Raw genomic sequence first — 18314 nt, forward strand, 5'->3', positions numbered from 1 at the left:
TACAGCTGTATATTTGCATATCAATAGAATATACTTTCAACTAATACAACAAAGATCGCAACTTAGGATTTTCCAATTTTTGAACCTGAAGAGTTTAGGACTTTATACTTTCATGACTTTGTAATTTTTTAACCTTGTCATCTCGTGTTATTGTGAATTAAATAGTTCTCTGTATGACTGTATGACTGTTCACTGTGAATTAAAGTCTGTATTCCGCAAGAATTCTGCAGCTTATGACAAGAGTCCACATTACCAAGACTTACCATGAAAGTCCGCTTTTTGTCCAGACGTCTCCTTAAACGGTTCGTCATCATTAACAGCCATCAGTTTCTTCTTAGCGCATTCCAGCGAATTAAGAACCTCTTCTCTCAAAATCTCCTCCCCCCTAATATTTTCAAAATTGTTTTCCGGTACAAAAGTCCACGTTGGAGTAGACGTCGGTGTCTTCGGCACCGACAAATTTTCTTCCTGAGAATTTACCAGAAGATCCACATTCTTCAGCGTATTAATTTTAATATCTTCTATCATTTGACCATTCGTTGATTTGTCTTTTACATCTTCTACCAATGAACCATTCGTTGATTTCTCTTCAATATCTTCTATCAATTTACCATTCGTTGATTTGTCTTTAAGTTCCTCGTTAGTCCGTTCACTCTCCATTTTCCTCGACTCAACCTTCTCTATTTCCACTTCGTTCACCTTGTTCTCATCTTTGGCTTCGTTTCCATTCATTTCCACTTTTAGTACCTGATTCTCTTCGTTCCACTCTAAATCATTGTCTTCAGGAACATCCGCATGCTTTTCCTTAGAATCACTCGACTCCCGGTCGCCATTTTGGAAGCTGGTTCTCTTCGGAGATCGCGGCACGACGTTGTTTATAGCCTCCATCAGCTCCTTCTCGATCTCCTCGTCGGATTGAGCCGAGGAACATTCGGAGAGGTCGGACGTGTCCTCGGCGTCTTTATCGCCTATCAGAGCCTTGAAATCGGCGCTGGGATTTGGCACCAACATGGCCACTGGGTCAGCCTGGGTTTGCACCCTTTTCTTCTGGAACAACCAATTTTCTTCCCAGGATTCCACTGGAGAGACCAGGCCGATGTGCGCGGTTGGGGTGCCTGGCTCGTCCTGGCTATCCTCTGACGACTCCTGCGATGCTGTAATCACAATTTTTCACATTTCAGGATGGTCTACTTCTCACATATGTGATATCGTATATGTACATTGATGTATAAGTGATGTCGTATATGTACATTCATGTATGAGTGATACCGTATACGTAAATTGTATTATTTCGTTATTTACGGAGTCAACAAAAAGATTTCAAGTGGAAATTATTATATCAGAAAGGAAATTAAACTGAAGGTCATCTCAAGGTCATATCATCTTTTCACAGTGAGCTTCAATCTTTTAAGCGAAATCATTCTAAATTTGTTACAATGGTGTTGCGTAAAATATACTATCAAATTTTTGTATTTTACCAAACATTTATGAACACAATAATTAAATTTGAAAATATATTTTACTCTTCATTACAATTTTTTCTCTGAATTGCTACAAATTTCTCAGTGCTACATTATTCTTTTAAACGAACATTTTTATCAGGAAATTTTTGTTGTTATAATTTATAAGACATTTTTGAAAAATTAAAATAATGCAAAAATAGATATGTACCAATTTTGTATAATAAACCATACACACAAAATATCAAAATGTCGAAGAAACACTCAGAACATTTCGCGTTTGATTTTGAAGCTTCGAAAGTAAATATCAACGCGATGAGAACTGATCAGGATATGAAGTCGAGCAAATAGTTTAGAAATACCATGTGTCAGCGACAAGAATTTCGCGCATGCAGCGTTATTCTACGAACGCGAAAGGAGTATCGCGACGAGGAGTATTTCATTCAAGTCTGTGCTAAATTTAAAAACAATGAAACACTGTATTCAAATTTATTAAAGTAAAAATGTGTGTAAAGTAGAATGCAGTCAGTTAAAAATGCAGTATGTTAAAAAACTGTAAGTTAAAAAAGAGAAACGCTGTATTAAAATGTATTAAAGTAAAAATGTATAAAATAGAATGGTAAAAAACTGAAACACATTCTATACTAAAAAACTGAAATACAGTTGGTAAATTGTAAAGAAAACGGAGTCTATTAAAAGTGTATTAAAACCGAAGAGTACTCACGGTCGATAATGTCCATTCCAAGTTCAGGAAATGGCACTCGGTGAGCGTTCCTAATGGCCAAGGCATCATTTTCTTTGGGTTCCTCGTCCGACGCATAAGTCGTCGTTACTTCTTCTATTCGCTCCTCTATCTAAAAAAAAAAACCACGAACCCATCTTACAAATCATAGAAAGTTCTTGGAAAATGTCACCAGCTGTAGAAAGTGGACTCGAAAAAAATTGCTGAAATCGTTCACGGATTTTAGAAAGTAGAATTGATAAATCTCGTTTGGATTATTTTTATTTACCACGCATGTTTCAATGTGGGGCAACCGCTTTATCAACCGTGCGTTATCGAACGATTACCTGGCAACCTACTAAACGTTGCTGTAATATAGCAATAAAGAGCCGGACGTTGTATTTGCATGCAAATTTATTTTTATGTTAATGAATTTTTCTGATCATTAAGATAATAAGAGTTAGCATTCAGCCACGTACTGATTGTGTCAAAGACGTCAACCTCAATGGCCGCCATTTTGACGGTTCGTACACATTAGATCAATTTTATTCATGCATGCTACTTTATTCTAAACTTTGACGTGACTGAATAAATTTGCAAATTTGCATCTTCGCATTTTTGCAAATGTTGTTCAAATGTTTCTAAATTTCCAATTGTTGGATTTCTTCAAGGAATTTCTGATTACGGAATTTTTAAACGTACAGGTTTCTATATCAGTTTACATTGCAAGGGCTGTAAATGGCCATAAATGGAGAGATAAAATTCCACCAACTTTATTCTAAATTTTGACGTGACTGAATAAATTTGCAAATTTGCATCTTCGCATTTTTGCAAATGTTGTTCAAATGTTTCTAAATTTCCAATTCTTGGATTTCTTCAAGGAATTTCTGAGTACGGAATTTTAAAACGTGCAGGTTTGTGTACCAGTTTACATTGCAAGGGCTGTAAATGGCCATAAATGGAGAGATAAAATTCCACCAACTTTATTCTAAATTTTGACGTGACTGAATAAATTTGCAGATTTTACAATTTTGCACTTGCTCAAATGTTTCTAAATTTTCAATTGTTGGATTTCTTCAAAGAATTTCTGATTACGGAATTTTTAAACGTGCAGGTTTGTGTATCAGTTTACATTGCAAGGGCCATAAATGTAGAGATAACCCACCATAAGGGACACAGTAGGTTCCATCTGACTCTTGCGTCTCAAACACGCAACGGTGTAATCGGCGTAGTCTTCGTGCGACATTGGTTCCAAGCTGCTGCATCCTTCGACGCCCTCGTCAAGGCCAGGCTCGTCTGAAAAAGATTCGTCAGCTTTCACCCTCTTTTCTCGCCGTTTCTAAACTGGCGTATTTAAATAATCCGATACGGGACACGTACTCGATGCACAGTTGCCCGCGGCCACCGGTTTCCCGTGGAGAACGTTGCTATTACCGTCCACCTGTTCCTTTTGGAATTTCTCGATGACCTAGAAAATCCAGCGTGTTTCGTTCATCGATTTATCCTCTCGCTCGAGCTACGAGCTAAGCGTGTTTTGAATTCCAGACGATCGAGGACACCCTCGAGCATGAACCTAGTGTTTTTTCTCTTTCTAACCTTGTTCAGTATCGCGGTAGCTAGCAGGTCCTCGTAGCTGTCGGCCCTTCCTTCCGGCGGTCTTCCGGGTTCTCCGGAACCTCCGAGGCTGGGTAACTTCCTGGCCTCGTCGACCGCCCGTTCCACGATCTCGCGGAGGGCGGTGTGCGCCATCGCAGGGGAATCCGTGCCTGGTTTGTCTGGAATTACAATTTTTAGTTGGATAGGGGAAAAAGACATTTATCACGTATGATTCCACATATGAGTTTATTGAAGATGTAGACATGAGCTACATCTATAACAATTACAAGATATAATAATATACATATGCAAGATATAGGTATCTAAAAGAATAGAGATCCAGAAGATACATATATGAAGGATCACCACATATGATCCACATATGAGTCCATTGAAGATGTAGACATGAGCTACATCTACAACAATTACAAGATATAATAATATACATATGCAAGATACAGGTATCTAAGAGAATAGATCCAGAAGATACATATATGAAGGATCACCACATATGATCCACATATGAGTCCATTTAAAAATGTAGATATGAGCTATATCTATAACAATTACAATATGTACATATGCAAGATACAGGTATCTAAGAGAATAGATCCAGAAGATCCACATATATAGGATCACATATGGTTCACATATGATTCACATATGAGTTCACTGAAGATGTAGATATGAGCTACATCTTCAATTACAAAGTATATACAAGATATAGGTATCTAAGAAAATAGAGGTCCAGAAGATCCTCATATGAAGGATCACATGTGATCCACATATGATCCACACATGAGTACACTGAAGATGTAGACATGAGCTACATCTACAACAATTAGGAGATATATGCATATACAAGATATAGGTATCTAAAAGAATAAAGATCCAGAAGATCCACATATGAAGGATCACATATGATGCACATATGAGTCCACTAAAGATATAAACATAAACTACATCTATAACAACCATTACAAGATACAGGTATCTAAGAGAATAGAGATCCAGAAGATCCATATATAAAGGATCACATATGATCTACGTATGAGTTCACCAAAGATGTAGAGATCTACCTAGACAGTTTCAAGAATATTCCAGCATAGATTTGAAAGTATTGAAACGATCAGAAGAAGAGTTCTAAGAATCGTTCGAGTAGATAGATCGTTGATGTATAGTCCATATCGGATGGTCATCAACTGTCCCCGAAACGATTGGAAGAGAAACCTGGTCGTAAAGGAAATAAATCGGCCGGAAGGGTTAACGAGCACGTCACGAGAGGAAAAGCAGGCGCACTTTCGTCTTAGCCGGTAGCTACCGGTAATCGCTAATGGATCGAGCCTCGAAAGGACTGCAAGATAATTTCACCGGCCTTGGCAATTTCTCATTCTTCTTTTTATCCTAACCCGGTGAAATTTGACGACCCGTTGAACTCTTTCTGCGGGAAACTTTAGACTTCGGAGACGTTAAATCGTGAAAATGAACGCTGGCTCCATTTCGAGTTAATAGCCATTGCGAGCGCGAAAATTGAAGTTCCTAGGAAGTATGGGACGCGGTTGACACTTATGGGTGTCAGAGAAATTTCATTCGCTCGTTCGTCCTCAGCTATGTCCGCTGTTTCGACTTTGCCTCGGCTATTTACGGCGTGGCTTGGAACCTTCATTACTGGAATTAATTTACGGGATTGTCGAGCAACTGTGTTTCGCGGGAAGTTATAATTAATACAGTAATAATCTGGGGGCTGCAGCTATTTTCGGTGAATATCGATTATTTACAGATGTACACGTTTTGTCACATGTTCTTGTCCGAAATTAGGTTTGATCAAATTCGAAAACTATTGCAACTTTGTTTGACGTAATAGTTGAATTTGAAAATTTGAACGATCTTAGCAACTTAATTTAACCTTAACATACAGCTTATTTTAGACCTCACAACTTATTACCTCATCAAACTTGTCCTAACGATTCAATAATTGAAACGTGTCCACATAAATGCAACCCTGTCTCAGTAGCCTAACCTCGCATAACTGTCTGACCCTCCGTCAAAGTCATCAAGCTTTGTATTGTAATCAATCTGATATTTATTCAAAATAATGCAAACCCAGCAATAAGAGTTCGATCGCATCTGACACAGTTCAATGTATTTCAAAGGGGAAACACAATGGCGATGACTCGATCGCGTGAATTAATTCGGAACCACTGATTAATCGATTCGATGTAAATTATCACCGTCCGCTATATTTAGAACGTACTCGTCGCGTTTCATTAGAAAGAGCATTTTTCCGAACGGATCCGATCGATGGGCTTTCTAACCCTGATCTCTCGTTGGAAGGTGAAGGCCGGCTACATTTATTTCCTGCTGACTATCGCTTAACTATCTCTGCAACTATTCATTCGTCACACCGTACGCACGATCACCAATTAATTAATCTATCGGATACTATTTCTTCGTGTCCTCTTTTCTGCTGGAATGTTTTTATGTTCCTATGTGCTTCTTTACTGATAATTTAACTTTAATTTTAATTTAACTTACTGGGATAATTTAAGTTTTGCTAAGATAGTTTGCTAAGATTCCTATGTGTTCAAATGGTTAGTCTGGGGTTGGGCTTCCTTTGGTTAAGTGTCCTGGTGAAAGAGTTGAAATTTTTTAGTTGGAAAATTGTCAAGTTTACATATCCTTCATGTATCAAGGAACCCTAGTATTAATAATCCCCTAGAACCCTAGTATTCTTAGTATTGCTAATAAGGAAATTATTAGTTGCACAAAATTTTAATATAATTAATTCACTGCTTCATGTTCTTTTTGCAGTGATAACGCTCATTGTACTGAGGTCTTATCGCATAATGTTATTCAAATTTCATACTTATCTGTGCCAACGTGTACGTAAGTGATGTAACTGATATTAGCGGAGACTATGTTCCTTGGAAAACGAAATAAGTGTAATACCATTTGCCAGTGTAATATTGAATTATAACTTTATCTCGCTATAAAATACAGCGTGCATGTTAGACGAAATCCTACAGGGTCGCTACGTTGGTTACATTACTAGTGTAACTCTCGGAATAGATGGGGTTCGAGATTCTGAACAACTTTTCCCTTTACAAAAATTCGATCTGAAGCTTCGTTTTTGAATTATTAAGGAAAAACGCGGACCAATCAGAGCACGAGGTTTTCGCGCGCTCAGCCGCTGGGCGGAGCTATCTCGCGCCTGCGCACGCGTCTCGCGCTCTGATTGGTCCGTGTTTTTCCTTAATAATTCAAAAACGAAGCTTCAGATCGAATTTTTGTAAAGGGAAAAGTTGTTCAGAATCTCGAACCCCACCTATTCCGAGAGTTATACTAGTTATTATAGTTGTAGCCAAACCCCATTTTTGCAAAGGGAAATCTTACAATCAGCTGCCCATTTCAGAAACGCTAGTTGTGAGCCACCCTGTATATTTTTTACACGTCTATTAAAATGAATTGTAGGACTATTAATAATGAATTCCACGAAGATGCGTTCTGACGCTAATCGTTCACTTTTTACTTGAACGTCCTTCGTTTCTTCTGCCGTTGATCACGATTATTATTAATCCTGCTGGATATTCATAAACTGACGCAAACCAAGCGAGGTTGCAATTAAACGCGTTCGACGATCATCGTCCCGACGATCGATAAATATGTAAATACGATTTACGAAATGTTCGTTCGTTAAAGGCATTTCATTTTTCGTGCTTTCTAAAATCGGCAATTACTAGACCGTGAATATTTATGCAAATTCACTGATATTTTTCGCCGTATATTTTCTTCGATATACTTGTTACCACATTTTGTACCTTTTACCCTGTTATATACTACGCGGACACATTTTGCATACTCGCACGTGCTTGAAATTCGTAAATATCTGTAATTACTGAACTGCGAATGTTTATGCAAATATTTGTACGTTACATTTTCTCTCTAATAAACTAATTCACTTCTGGCACTGTCGTGAAATGTCGGGTTTAATAAACGGTTTGGCTGGATTTGAGTAAGTGCTGTAAAATAATACTGATGTATCAAGCTTCGAGTTGAGAAAGGATGCTTGTGTTTTAAGTATAACGTGGTCGGTGTAAAACGCTTCCTTTCTGATTTGTTAAACGCGAAATCGAATCGACGTAGCAGGCGTTCTGATGTAACGAAATTATGGCGATTATGGTTGGCTTGTAATGACGGTATAGAAAGGTTTCTCGCTACTGAATTGACGTCTACGAGACAGTTATGAAAATCAGAATCCGATACTCTTTATTATTATTTCCCATCGCATCATTTTATCATTCTAATCTAACGAAATAATTACTGGTATCAATTTAATTATATCACCATTTCCAGCGTACAAAAAGAAAATTACTCTGAGAGATAAATGTTTAAAAAAGAACAACAACCACATCGCTGAAGTTCAGTATATCAAAAAATTTTGTACAATACGTGATTTATCGTAACTTAATTTACTTCACGTTAACGATTATCGTCCACGAATATTTCAAAACGATTTCTTCTGAAAAAAAAGTTCCTGACTGTACACCCGTGTTCAACCGCTGATAAAACGTTTTCTTGATTGATAAGAGACGTGACGTGTTCCGATTACGAGATTGCATTTCGGCTGTACAAGAACGTACAGTTTATAACAAACTCCAAGGTTACTACTTTTAATAATAACGCGCACAATTGTATTTTTAAAACGGTCACCTTCAGATTATAAACAATAACATACAGAGACAAACCTTCCAAGTTATATTATTGTCTTATCACTAATTGCAAAACATTGAAAGCATTGTAGAATGTCGTTGCATTACTTCTTTCGAGGCTGTAGAAACTGAGAATTTTAGCAGTATAGGGTGTGGATATATTAAGCGTGGCGATATAGCGCGAGGAAATTCAATGCGTTGCAATTGCAGCGAGTGGCGATATAATGCGAGGAAATTCATTGCATTGCCATTGCAGCGCGTGGCAATAAACGCGAAGAAGCTCAATGCGTTGAAATTTTAGCGCGTGGCGATATAACGCGAAGTAACTCCATGCGTCGAATTCCCGCGCATGGTGATATAACGCGAGGTAACTCCACGCGTCGAATTCCAGCGCGTGGCAATATAACGCGAGGAAATTCAATGCGTTGAAATTTCAGCGCGTGGCGATATAACGCGAGGTAACTCCACGCGTCGAATTCCAGCGCGTGGCGATATAACGCGAGGTAACTCCACGCGTCGAATTCCAGTGCGTGGCAATATAACGCGAGAAAATTCAATGCGTTGAAATTTCAGCGCGTGGCGATATAACGCGAAATAACTGCACGCGTCGAATTCCAGCGCGTGGCGATATAACGCGAGGTAACTCCACGCGTTGAATTCCAGCGTATGGCGATATAACGTGAGGTAACTCCACGCGTCGAATTCCAGTGCGTGGCAATATAACGCGAGAAAATTCAATGCGTTGAAATTTCAGCGCTTGGCGATATAACGCGAAATAACTGCACGCGTCGAATTCCAGCGCGTGGCGATATAACGCGAGGTAACTCCACGCGTTGAATTCCAGCGCGTGGCGATATAACGTGAGGTAACTCCACGCGTTGAATTCCAGCGCGTGGTGATATAACGCGAGGTAACTCCACACGTCGAATTCCAGCGTGTGGCAATATAATGCGAAGAAATTCAATGCGTTGAAATTGCAGCGCGTGGCGATATAACGCATGGAAATTCATCTGATAGTGATTCTAACAGTCGGCAATATAACACGTGACAATATAACGAACGGTATTGTAACGCGAGTTCAATAACAGCTTCACCGCCGTTCTAATAACTCTACATAATAACTCCATTTCCCTAACAATTCAAATTTCACCTAAAATTAAACTCCACATTTTGCAACAAAGTTCTCACGCCCCGGTTATCACAAAGACCTTTCTTTTTTGACGTCGAATTACGTTTGACCTTACGGCGAAATGGAACACGTTATCACGCGGGTATTTCGGTCGATCAAAGTCGACACGGTTAAAGGAAAATAGAATATTGAACGTGAAAGGCAAGAATACAACGTGAAAGAATCGTACGACGGGTCGGATGATTCGCGATAATCTCATAACCCTGTTGAAGGCAATACGCGTGATCACGGTAGCTACGTTGTTCCCTTGAATCGATTACAATCGGATAATCGAATCGGTGACAATAACGCGTTGACTGTAGTGCACTGGTAATCACCAGGAAGCGTTTTACGCGCTCTATATACGACCTAACCTCGCGCGGACTACGTAGATATCGGCTTTGATAATGATTCGGAATATTAAACAAGTGTTTTATGTTCCTATTTTTTATGTGCCATCAATCTTCGTATTGACGTGCCGCGAGTTCTGCTTTAAAGTACTTTTATGTTGTACAATCAAATCTGACTTTATTTGCATTCTTTTATTTTATTTTATCTACTCAGATCTAGCAGCGATCAGAATATTTGTCTTAATACGTCTTCTCACGATAGCTTTAAAATATGATCCAGAATAATGTAACAGAGTCATAGCTTGTCCACGGGTGAAATGAACCGTTGTCACGGTATCCCATAAAAGGATGAGATAGAGAAGAAACAGTGAGAGAGCCTGTCGTGACGGATGATTACGTGCAATCGTGCCAGGGACGCGCAAATAGTTTACCGGTGACAATTTACAATAACCACGATGAATCTGTGCCGATGGCGATGCTTTCACATACGTTCTGGATCTCGAGATTTTGTAACCGGTCTACTTTGTCATTGTCGATAGAAACTGTCGCAAAAAATATCTACTGACGCCAGTTAGAACCGCAATTTACGTTCGCGTCGTATCATCCATTTATGTTGTTTTTGTCGTAATTACACCTTTGAAGGTAATTTCACGTTACGTACCTGGTTATCTGATATTAATTTGAACTTTGAAATTTCGCGGATTAGCGGTATGCGTCCACGGCCGGTTTCAGCTCAACTGGTAATTGTCTTTAATCGGTACTGATTGCGATTTTCTTATCGGACTTTTGTATTTGGACTTTGAATAAGCTAGTATTAGCATTTGAAATTTCTTTAGATTTTATATCTTTAATCTTGTTGATTTTTGGATTTATCGATTTTTGAATTTATTGCTTTTGGTGTGAGTTCACCAAATTCTCAGACAACCAATTTTCAAATTCCTAAACTTCTCAAACTATAAATCCCTAAATCATAAAATTAAGTTTTAATTTATTATATCTCCAAATACTCAAACTCTAAATCTACTATCATAATTTAATAAATTTGATCTGAAAAGTAATTATGAAACCAGTCAATGACTTCCAGTTATTGAAAGTAGCGAAAGGTTTAACACCGTCGTGATCAGAGTTAATATTTTCATATCTCCAACTTCTCAAATTACTAAATTCCTAAATTCTCAAGTTCTCAAATTCTCATATCCCCAAATTCTCAAATTACAGAATCTCTAAATCCCCAACTTCTCAAATAACTAAATTCCTAAATTCCCAAATTCTCATATCCCCAAATTATCAAATTACAGAATCTCTAAATCCCCAAATTCTCAAATAACTAAATTTCTAAATTCCCAAATTCTCATATCCCCAACTTCTCAAATTACTAAGTCCCTAAACCCCCAATTCTCATATCTCCAACTTTTCAAATGACTAAATCCCTAAATCTCCAAATTCTCAAGTCCCCAAATTCTCCTGCCCCAAACTCTCAAATTACCGTATCCTTAAATCCCCAACTTCTCAAATCTCTAAATCCCTAAATCTCCAAATTCTCAAGTCCCCAAATTCTCCTGCCCCAAACTCTCAAATTACCGTATCCCTAAATCCCCATCCTCTCAAATCCCTAAATTCCTAAATCCTCAAATTCTCATATCCCAACTTCTCCAATTACCTAACCCTTAATCCCTAAATCCTCAAGTCCCAAAATTTCCATATCCGCAACTTCTCAAATCTCTGATCCCTAAATCCCCAAATTCTCAACTCTCCAAACTGAATTCCTCACAAATATCTCCCCAGAACTTATTAAAAATACACCAACCACTCTACTATCACAATTCAATAAATTTGATCCGAAAACTAATTACGAAACCGGTCAACGACTTCCATCGAAAGTAGCGAAAGGTTTAAGACCGTCGCGATCAGAGTTAATATTTACCATTGTTGTTGGTGAGTAGAACGTAGACAAAGTAGGCGACGATGAGGGCGCCGATCAGCGTCAGCATTTCTGCGATCAGTTCCACGAACATTTATCACACGCTTCACGTCGTGTCCCTTTTCGAAAAACTCTTAAACGGTTCGTTCACACTGTCACTACTAATCGTTGCCAACATTGTTCGCTCGCTCTCACTTTTTTACCGTCCCTCTTCTTTACGACGATCGGGAACAATCGATTCCGACGCGATCACGCTCTGCAAACGTATCGAAAAACTTGAAAACTCGTTTCTTTTCGAACGACGCTCGCTCGAAGAACTTTTTCCTTGTTTTTTTTTTTAGCGAGTCGATTTCTACGAAACTATGCGAGTCAGAGGCTACCGCGGGAGACCTCGACGATCATGAGTTTCACACTTCCGTCGCGTTATCCAGAGAATTATTTCCTGATACTTTCTCGTTTCTTCGATACCGGAACGTCGAGTCTTCTCAACGTTCTGGTAAATGCAGTCGATTTCATCGGGCTGAATTAGCCGCGATTCGCTTTTACCTGCTTATCGTTCACTGCACACAAATTAGATATTCTTATTTTTACTCTCATATTATTCATAATTTCATAATTCATCAATAGGAATTTCTAATTAAGTAAATTATATTCAGTAAATTTTCAATAATTGAATTAGCATGAAAATTACAGTGTTACGAGCACGTGGTAAATTCGTTAAAAAACGATCAGTTTCTTGCTTCTTCCGAAACAATATGGAAGGCAAGGAGGTTCCCGCGAGCAAGGTTACACCTCCACGAGTACACTTAATTACAGGTATTCACACCTGCACACGGCCGAAGGGGACGCGCTCGCGAGCAGTGAGAACGGCCTTTAAACTCTCATTTGAATAGTCGCTCGACGACGATCCTCTGGACTTTGAGATTTCCCGTTCGAGACGAACCATAGCGACGCGACGAGTTTTTACACTTGTTAATGTTCTTTTCAATATACTGATCATTGTCGTCATCCGCAAGTGACTGCACCTTCTCGACGTACATCTTTTTTTATTCGAGAGTTATGCAATTATACATGCTGTGATTATGACGCATTGCTTTTTAATTTAGGCAAATTTTCTTGTGGAATTATTCGCAATTATCTTGGAAGATCTTTTAGTTGATTAATAGTTCCTGGCTGCTGTGTTGCTGTTCTGATATTTTTACTGTTTCGGTATGTTGTGATACTGCCTTGTTATAGTAGTGTTCTGTTTTATAACTATAGTTAATGTTATTGTGGATGAAACATGTGGTCAAGATGTACATTATTGAACCAAACATCAATATTGAACCAGACATCAATATTGAACCTTGATTTAAAAAAATGAACAAATTTATTGAAAATACTATTGCATATGTGTAAAGATTATAAGTGAACCAAACATGACATCAGTACTGAATCTTGCTTTTCTAAAATGGATAAATTTATTATAATGGATAAGAAATTATCTAGTCACTTTGAATATAATTAATTCTAATCTTTTGAACAATTTTTTGTGACATTGCTGTAAATGTTATTTAAACATGAGACTTTGACCTCGTCTAAAAAAATGAACGAATAGATTGAAAATTTTATATGTGTATAGTGCAAGTGTCTCAACATTGCAAATAGTTAATTGAAGCTTGTTTTTAAAAAATGGACAAATTTACTGAAAGCACTATTACAATGTATAAAGACGACTACAAGTGAACCACAGATGACATCAGCATTGAACTTTGCTTTCTCAAAATGAACAAATTTATTGAAAACACTATTGCAAATGTATAAAGACTACAAGTGAACCAAACATGACATCAATACTGAACCTTGCTTTTCTAAAATGGATAAATTTATTGAAAACACTATTGCAAATGTATAAAGACTACAAGTGAACTGAACATGACATCAACACAGAACCTTGCTTCTCAAAAATGAACAAATGTATTGAAACCACTATAAACTACAATTATATAAAAATGATAAGAAGTTCATTACACAAGAGACCACCTTTGTACTTCCTTTGCAAAAATGAACAAATTTATTGAAAACACCATTGCAATTATATAAAGACTCCAAGTGAACCAAAGATGACATCGACACAGAACCTTGCTTTTCAAAAATGAACAAATGTATTGAAACCACTATAAATTATACAGGGTGTCTTACAACTAGTGTAGGTCCCTGAAATGGGGGATAGCTAACGTGATTCTGAACAAGATTTCCCTTTGCAAAAATGGAGTTTGAAGCTTCGTTTTTGAATTATTAAGGAAAAACACGGACCAATCAGAGCGCGAGGACGCGTGCGCAGACGCGAGACAGCTTCGAGCATGGCGGCTGAGCGCGCGTAATCCTCGCGCTCCGATTGGTCCGTGTTTTTCCTTAATAATTCAAAAACGAAGCTTCAGACCGAATTTTTGTAAAGGGAAAAGTTGTTCAGAATCTCGAACACTACCATCCAATTCCGAGAGTTACACTAGTTATGAGATACCCTGTATTCCTATACCACAAGTTTATACCATAATCATTTATATAAAATAACAAATAGAAATAAAATCTACATAAAATTCTCGATCTCTAAATTGTCTCATCCTCCACAAAACTGCCAATAAATCTCATATCATTTATAAATTTATCGAGTTTCGATAATTGTCTCCCGAGCAGAATAATTTCAATAATCAGCAGCTCGTGCGAACAGGTTTTTATCAACTACACTTAACAGTACAACGTTAACGATTTTAGCGTATCGAGCCACGCTCACAATTAATAAAACCCGTCTGTTTTTCGCGCAACAGAGAATTGCCGTCCGTTTTTGCCAACCGCGAGAAACTTTAATGGCTGCGCAATGGTCGTAATTACGCTTGCATAATGATCACTTTGATTGCCGGCGAATTAATCTCGTGTTATTCGTCAACGAATAAACGTTCGTAAAACTGTCGATCGGTTTTTCGCCCACGAGGCAATCGAGCCTATAATAATTCCACTGGAACAGAAGTTGTTGGAACTGGACGATCGATACATGGCTTCTCTCTTTTCCCGTTTATCAAAGCCAATTACAGATCTTTCGAATCGGTAGCCTTGTACCGGTGTATTTCGGGAAAATATGTCGGTCACGATAATGGTGATTATGGTGTTTAGATTTGGTCTTTGGAAGGATTTTTGTTTTGTGATAAGGTAAGAGATTAATGTGATGGTTGTAATGAGGTTACTGGTATCTGTGTTAAGAGGATTATTGTGGGGGCTATTTTGGGGAATGTGGGATTTGGGGATTTGGGGATTTGGAAATGTGGGATTTGGGGAGTTGAGAGTTTGGATGTTTGGGGATTTGGGGTTTGAGAATTTTGCGATGTGGGAAGTTGGGAATTTGAGAGTTTGGAGGCGTCAGAATTTGGAAATTTGTGAATTTGGGGATGTGAGAAATTGGGAACGTGAGAATTTGAGGGCGTGAGAATTTGGAAATTTGGGAATTTGGGGATGTGAGAAATTGGGGATGTTAGAAATTGGGGACATGAGAATTTGGAAATTTGGGAATTTGGGGATGTTAGAAATTGGGGATGTGAGAAATTGGGGACGTGAGAATTTGAGGGCGTGAGAATTTGGAAATTTGGGAATTCGGGGATGTTAGAAATTGGGGACGTGAGAATTTGGGAATGTGAGAGTTTGGAGACATCAAAATTTAGGAATTTGGGAATTTGAGAATGTGAGAACTTGCAGATGTAAGAATATGAGAAGTTCGAAATTTGTACATGTAAAAAGTCCACAAAATGAAAATTTAGTGAATTACGAATCCCAAGATCAGGAAACTGCTCAATCCTTCAATCCTTCAATCCACAAATTAATATTCCAAAAAAGTTCTAATTTAAGCAACCGTTCCACAATATAAATTGAGAAGTCTTTAACCTAATTGCAACTAAATAAATCTTGAAGCCCTACCCAACACGAAAGACGTCGAAACTTTCTAGATCCCAAGGAATCTACCTGACTGTTTCTCTGGATCGCGACAGAGGTTCTATCTTCTTACGTTCTTTCCGCTGGCAGACTATATCTTATCTCTCAAGGTCGCTGTTAACCAGCAATTAGTTGACCCACGCAATGCAATTACATTCTCACAGCTCGTAAACCATTATAGCACTTTTTCCTATCGATTATCGTTTTCCTTCCTCCATTAACGCATAAATAACTTGCTTTCTCTGTGATCATCAAGGTCTCCATGAGTCGATCGACAGTGGCCAGAATAGAAAGAGTACAGAATAGTAGCTTAGAAAATTATTATAGGTATGTTAACAATGTTGATGGCATTTGTCAACCCTTTCGCTCGGTTAGGGTGCATTCTGTAATTTATTTTTATATTTATTTTTTTGTGGTGTTTATGGCAATTTTAGTTAGGTGATGTATTTATTTTTGGGGGGAATTTGGGGACTTTTGAGATTTTAGGATTTAGGGATTTCGAGGTTTGGGGATTTGGGGACTTTTGAGATTTTGGGATTTAAGGATTTAGGGATTTAGGGATTTCTTGGTTTGGGAGTTTAAGGACTTAGGGATTTGAAGATTTAGAGATTTGGGAATTTAGGGATTTAAGGATTTCGAGGTTTGGGAGTTTAGGGACTTAGGGATTCGAAGATTTGGGGATTTGAGGACTTTTGAGATTTTGGGATTTAGGGATTTAGGAATTTAGGGATTTAGGGATTTCTTAGTTTGGGAATTTAAGGACTTAGGGATTTGAAGATTTGGAGGTTTAGGGATTTTAGAGATTTTGGAATTTAGGGATTTAGGGATTTCGAGGTTTGGGAGTTTAGGGACTTAGGGATTCGAAGATTTGGGGATTTGAAGACTTTTGAGATTTTGGGATTTAAGGATTTCTTGGTTTGGGAGTTTAAGGACTTAGGGATTTGAAGATTTGGAGGTTTGGGGATTTTAAAGATTTTGGAATTTAGGGATTTTAAAGATTTTGGAATTTAGGGATTTTGGGATTTCGAGGTTTGAGAGTTTAGGGACTTAAGGATTTGAAGATTTTGAGATTTGGGGACTTCAGAGATTTTGGGATTTAGGTATTCAGTGATTTAAGGATTACGAGGTTTGGGATTTAGTGACTTAGGAATTTGGAGATTTGGAAATTAGAAGACTTGAAGATTTATAGGTTTGGAGATTTGGGGATTTGCAGTATTCAGAATGTTACTATTTCTGGATTTAGGAATTTAGAGATTTTAGCATGACTCGAGGAACTCGAGGAACTTAAGAATTTAGGAATTTAGGACCCAAGGATTTGAACATATCAGAATTTCAAGATGTCAATATCTCAAAATATTAGTTTTAGAAAATGTCAGAATTTAGCTACTTGAAGGTTTGACAATTTAGACTTTGAAATTCGATTTCAGAAAATATGGAAGCTTGCAGATTTAGAGATATGAAAATTCAAGGTATAAAAAAATTTAGAAACTTGATAATTTGGAAGGTATTCGAAAATAGCAAAACTTCAAACTACGAAGTAAACTCATAAACAGCAGACGTCACATGTACGCACATGCAGTGCGCCCTCTACATCGGTTCCCTCCGGGTATTTACATTCACCCTATCTTGAAGGTTCAACGTCCACTCTTCAACCCTCTCAATATCAACTTCCCAAACTTCTCCAATATGCATCCTACATACCTACACCAATATATACGCATCTGCATAAACACCTATACATACGCATCTACATAAACACCTATATACATCTCCATAAACACCCACTACTTAATATCTCCCCACTCCCGAGCGAAAGGGTCACAAAAAGTTCACTATTCGAAATCACTCGTACACCATGTTTAGACAGTTGAATCGATCCGTTTAACTGTAAAACGCGAATCGTGAAACCGGCGGATCGTTTGTGTGTGTAATCGCAGGCCTGCGCCGCTCGCGACTGAGCGTTTGCCAAAGCGGACTGATACGCGCGCGAGCTGCGTACCCCACATACGCCGCGCTGTACGGCTTCCTTTTAGTGGGGGATACTTTTGCGAGAGAACCTACATACCCCGGCGAAAATGCGAGCGGATGACAAGCGGACGTCAAAGTGTGCGGAGAACAGAAAGCTGACGATGTTGGGAAAGCGTATTGCGGAGCTGAGACGCGCGAGCGGATCTTATCGCCACGCGCAGCGTCCTTCGAACGGTGAGATGATTGCCTGCGGATCGACTCCTGATTTTCTTATAGGGTGCTAATTGCGTTATGTAGCTTGATGAGTTATCGAGATCGATTATTTCAGACGGGGCTTTTTAATTATGAATTTCATTGTAGTTTTAATTATGAAGTCTTTTTAGTTAACGGAGGTCATTGGAATGTAGTGTTTTTAGTTATGAAGTATTTTTAATAGTATTTTTAATTATGATTTTAATAGT

At 38.2% G+C, this 18314-nt stretch overlaps 1 protein-coding gene across 11 annotated transcripts in view; it reads right to left on the reverse strand.

Annotated features, from left to right (window-relative positions):
- LOC100881454 (Myosin-7a binding protein) overlaps positions 1-18314 on the reverse strand; it is a 61601-nt gene that overhangs the window by 7690 nt on the left and 35597 nt on the right. For 7 of the 11 annotated variants that reach the window (XM_076536239.1, XM_076536237.1, XM_076536236.1 and 4 more), the window contains 5 exons: positions 3778-3956; positions 3562-3649; positions 3347-3477; positions 2185-2314; positions 264-1154 (listed from right to left, as the gene is read on the reverse strand). In XM_076536239.1, the coding sequence (XP_076392354.1) occupies positions 264-1154; positions 2185-2314; positions 3347-3477; positions 3562-3649; positions 3778-3956 (1419 nt within the window). Of the gene's footprint in view, positions 1-263; positions 1155-2184; positions 2315-3346; positions 3478-3561; positions 3650-3777; positions 3957-11928; positions 12182-15958; positions 16128-17586; positions 17851-18314 lie in introns of those variants that run through there. The other 4 variants (XM_076536242.1, XM_076536241.1, XM_012298605.2 and 1 more) reach the window with 4 other exon arrangements.

The sequence above is a fragment of the Megachile rotundata genome, chromosome 10 (genome assembly GCF_050947335.1).
Source record: "Megachile rotundata isolate GNS110a chromosome 10, iyMegRotu1, whole genome shotgun sequence".
In the NCBI taxonomy this organism is placed as follows: domain Eukaryota; kingdom Metazoa; phylum Arthropoda; class Insecta; order Hymenoptera; family Megachilidae; genus Megachile; species Megachile rotundata.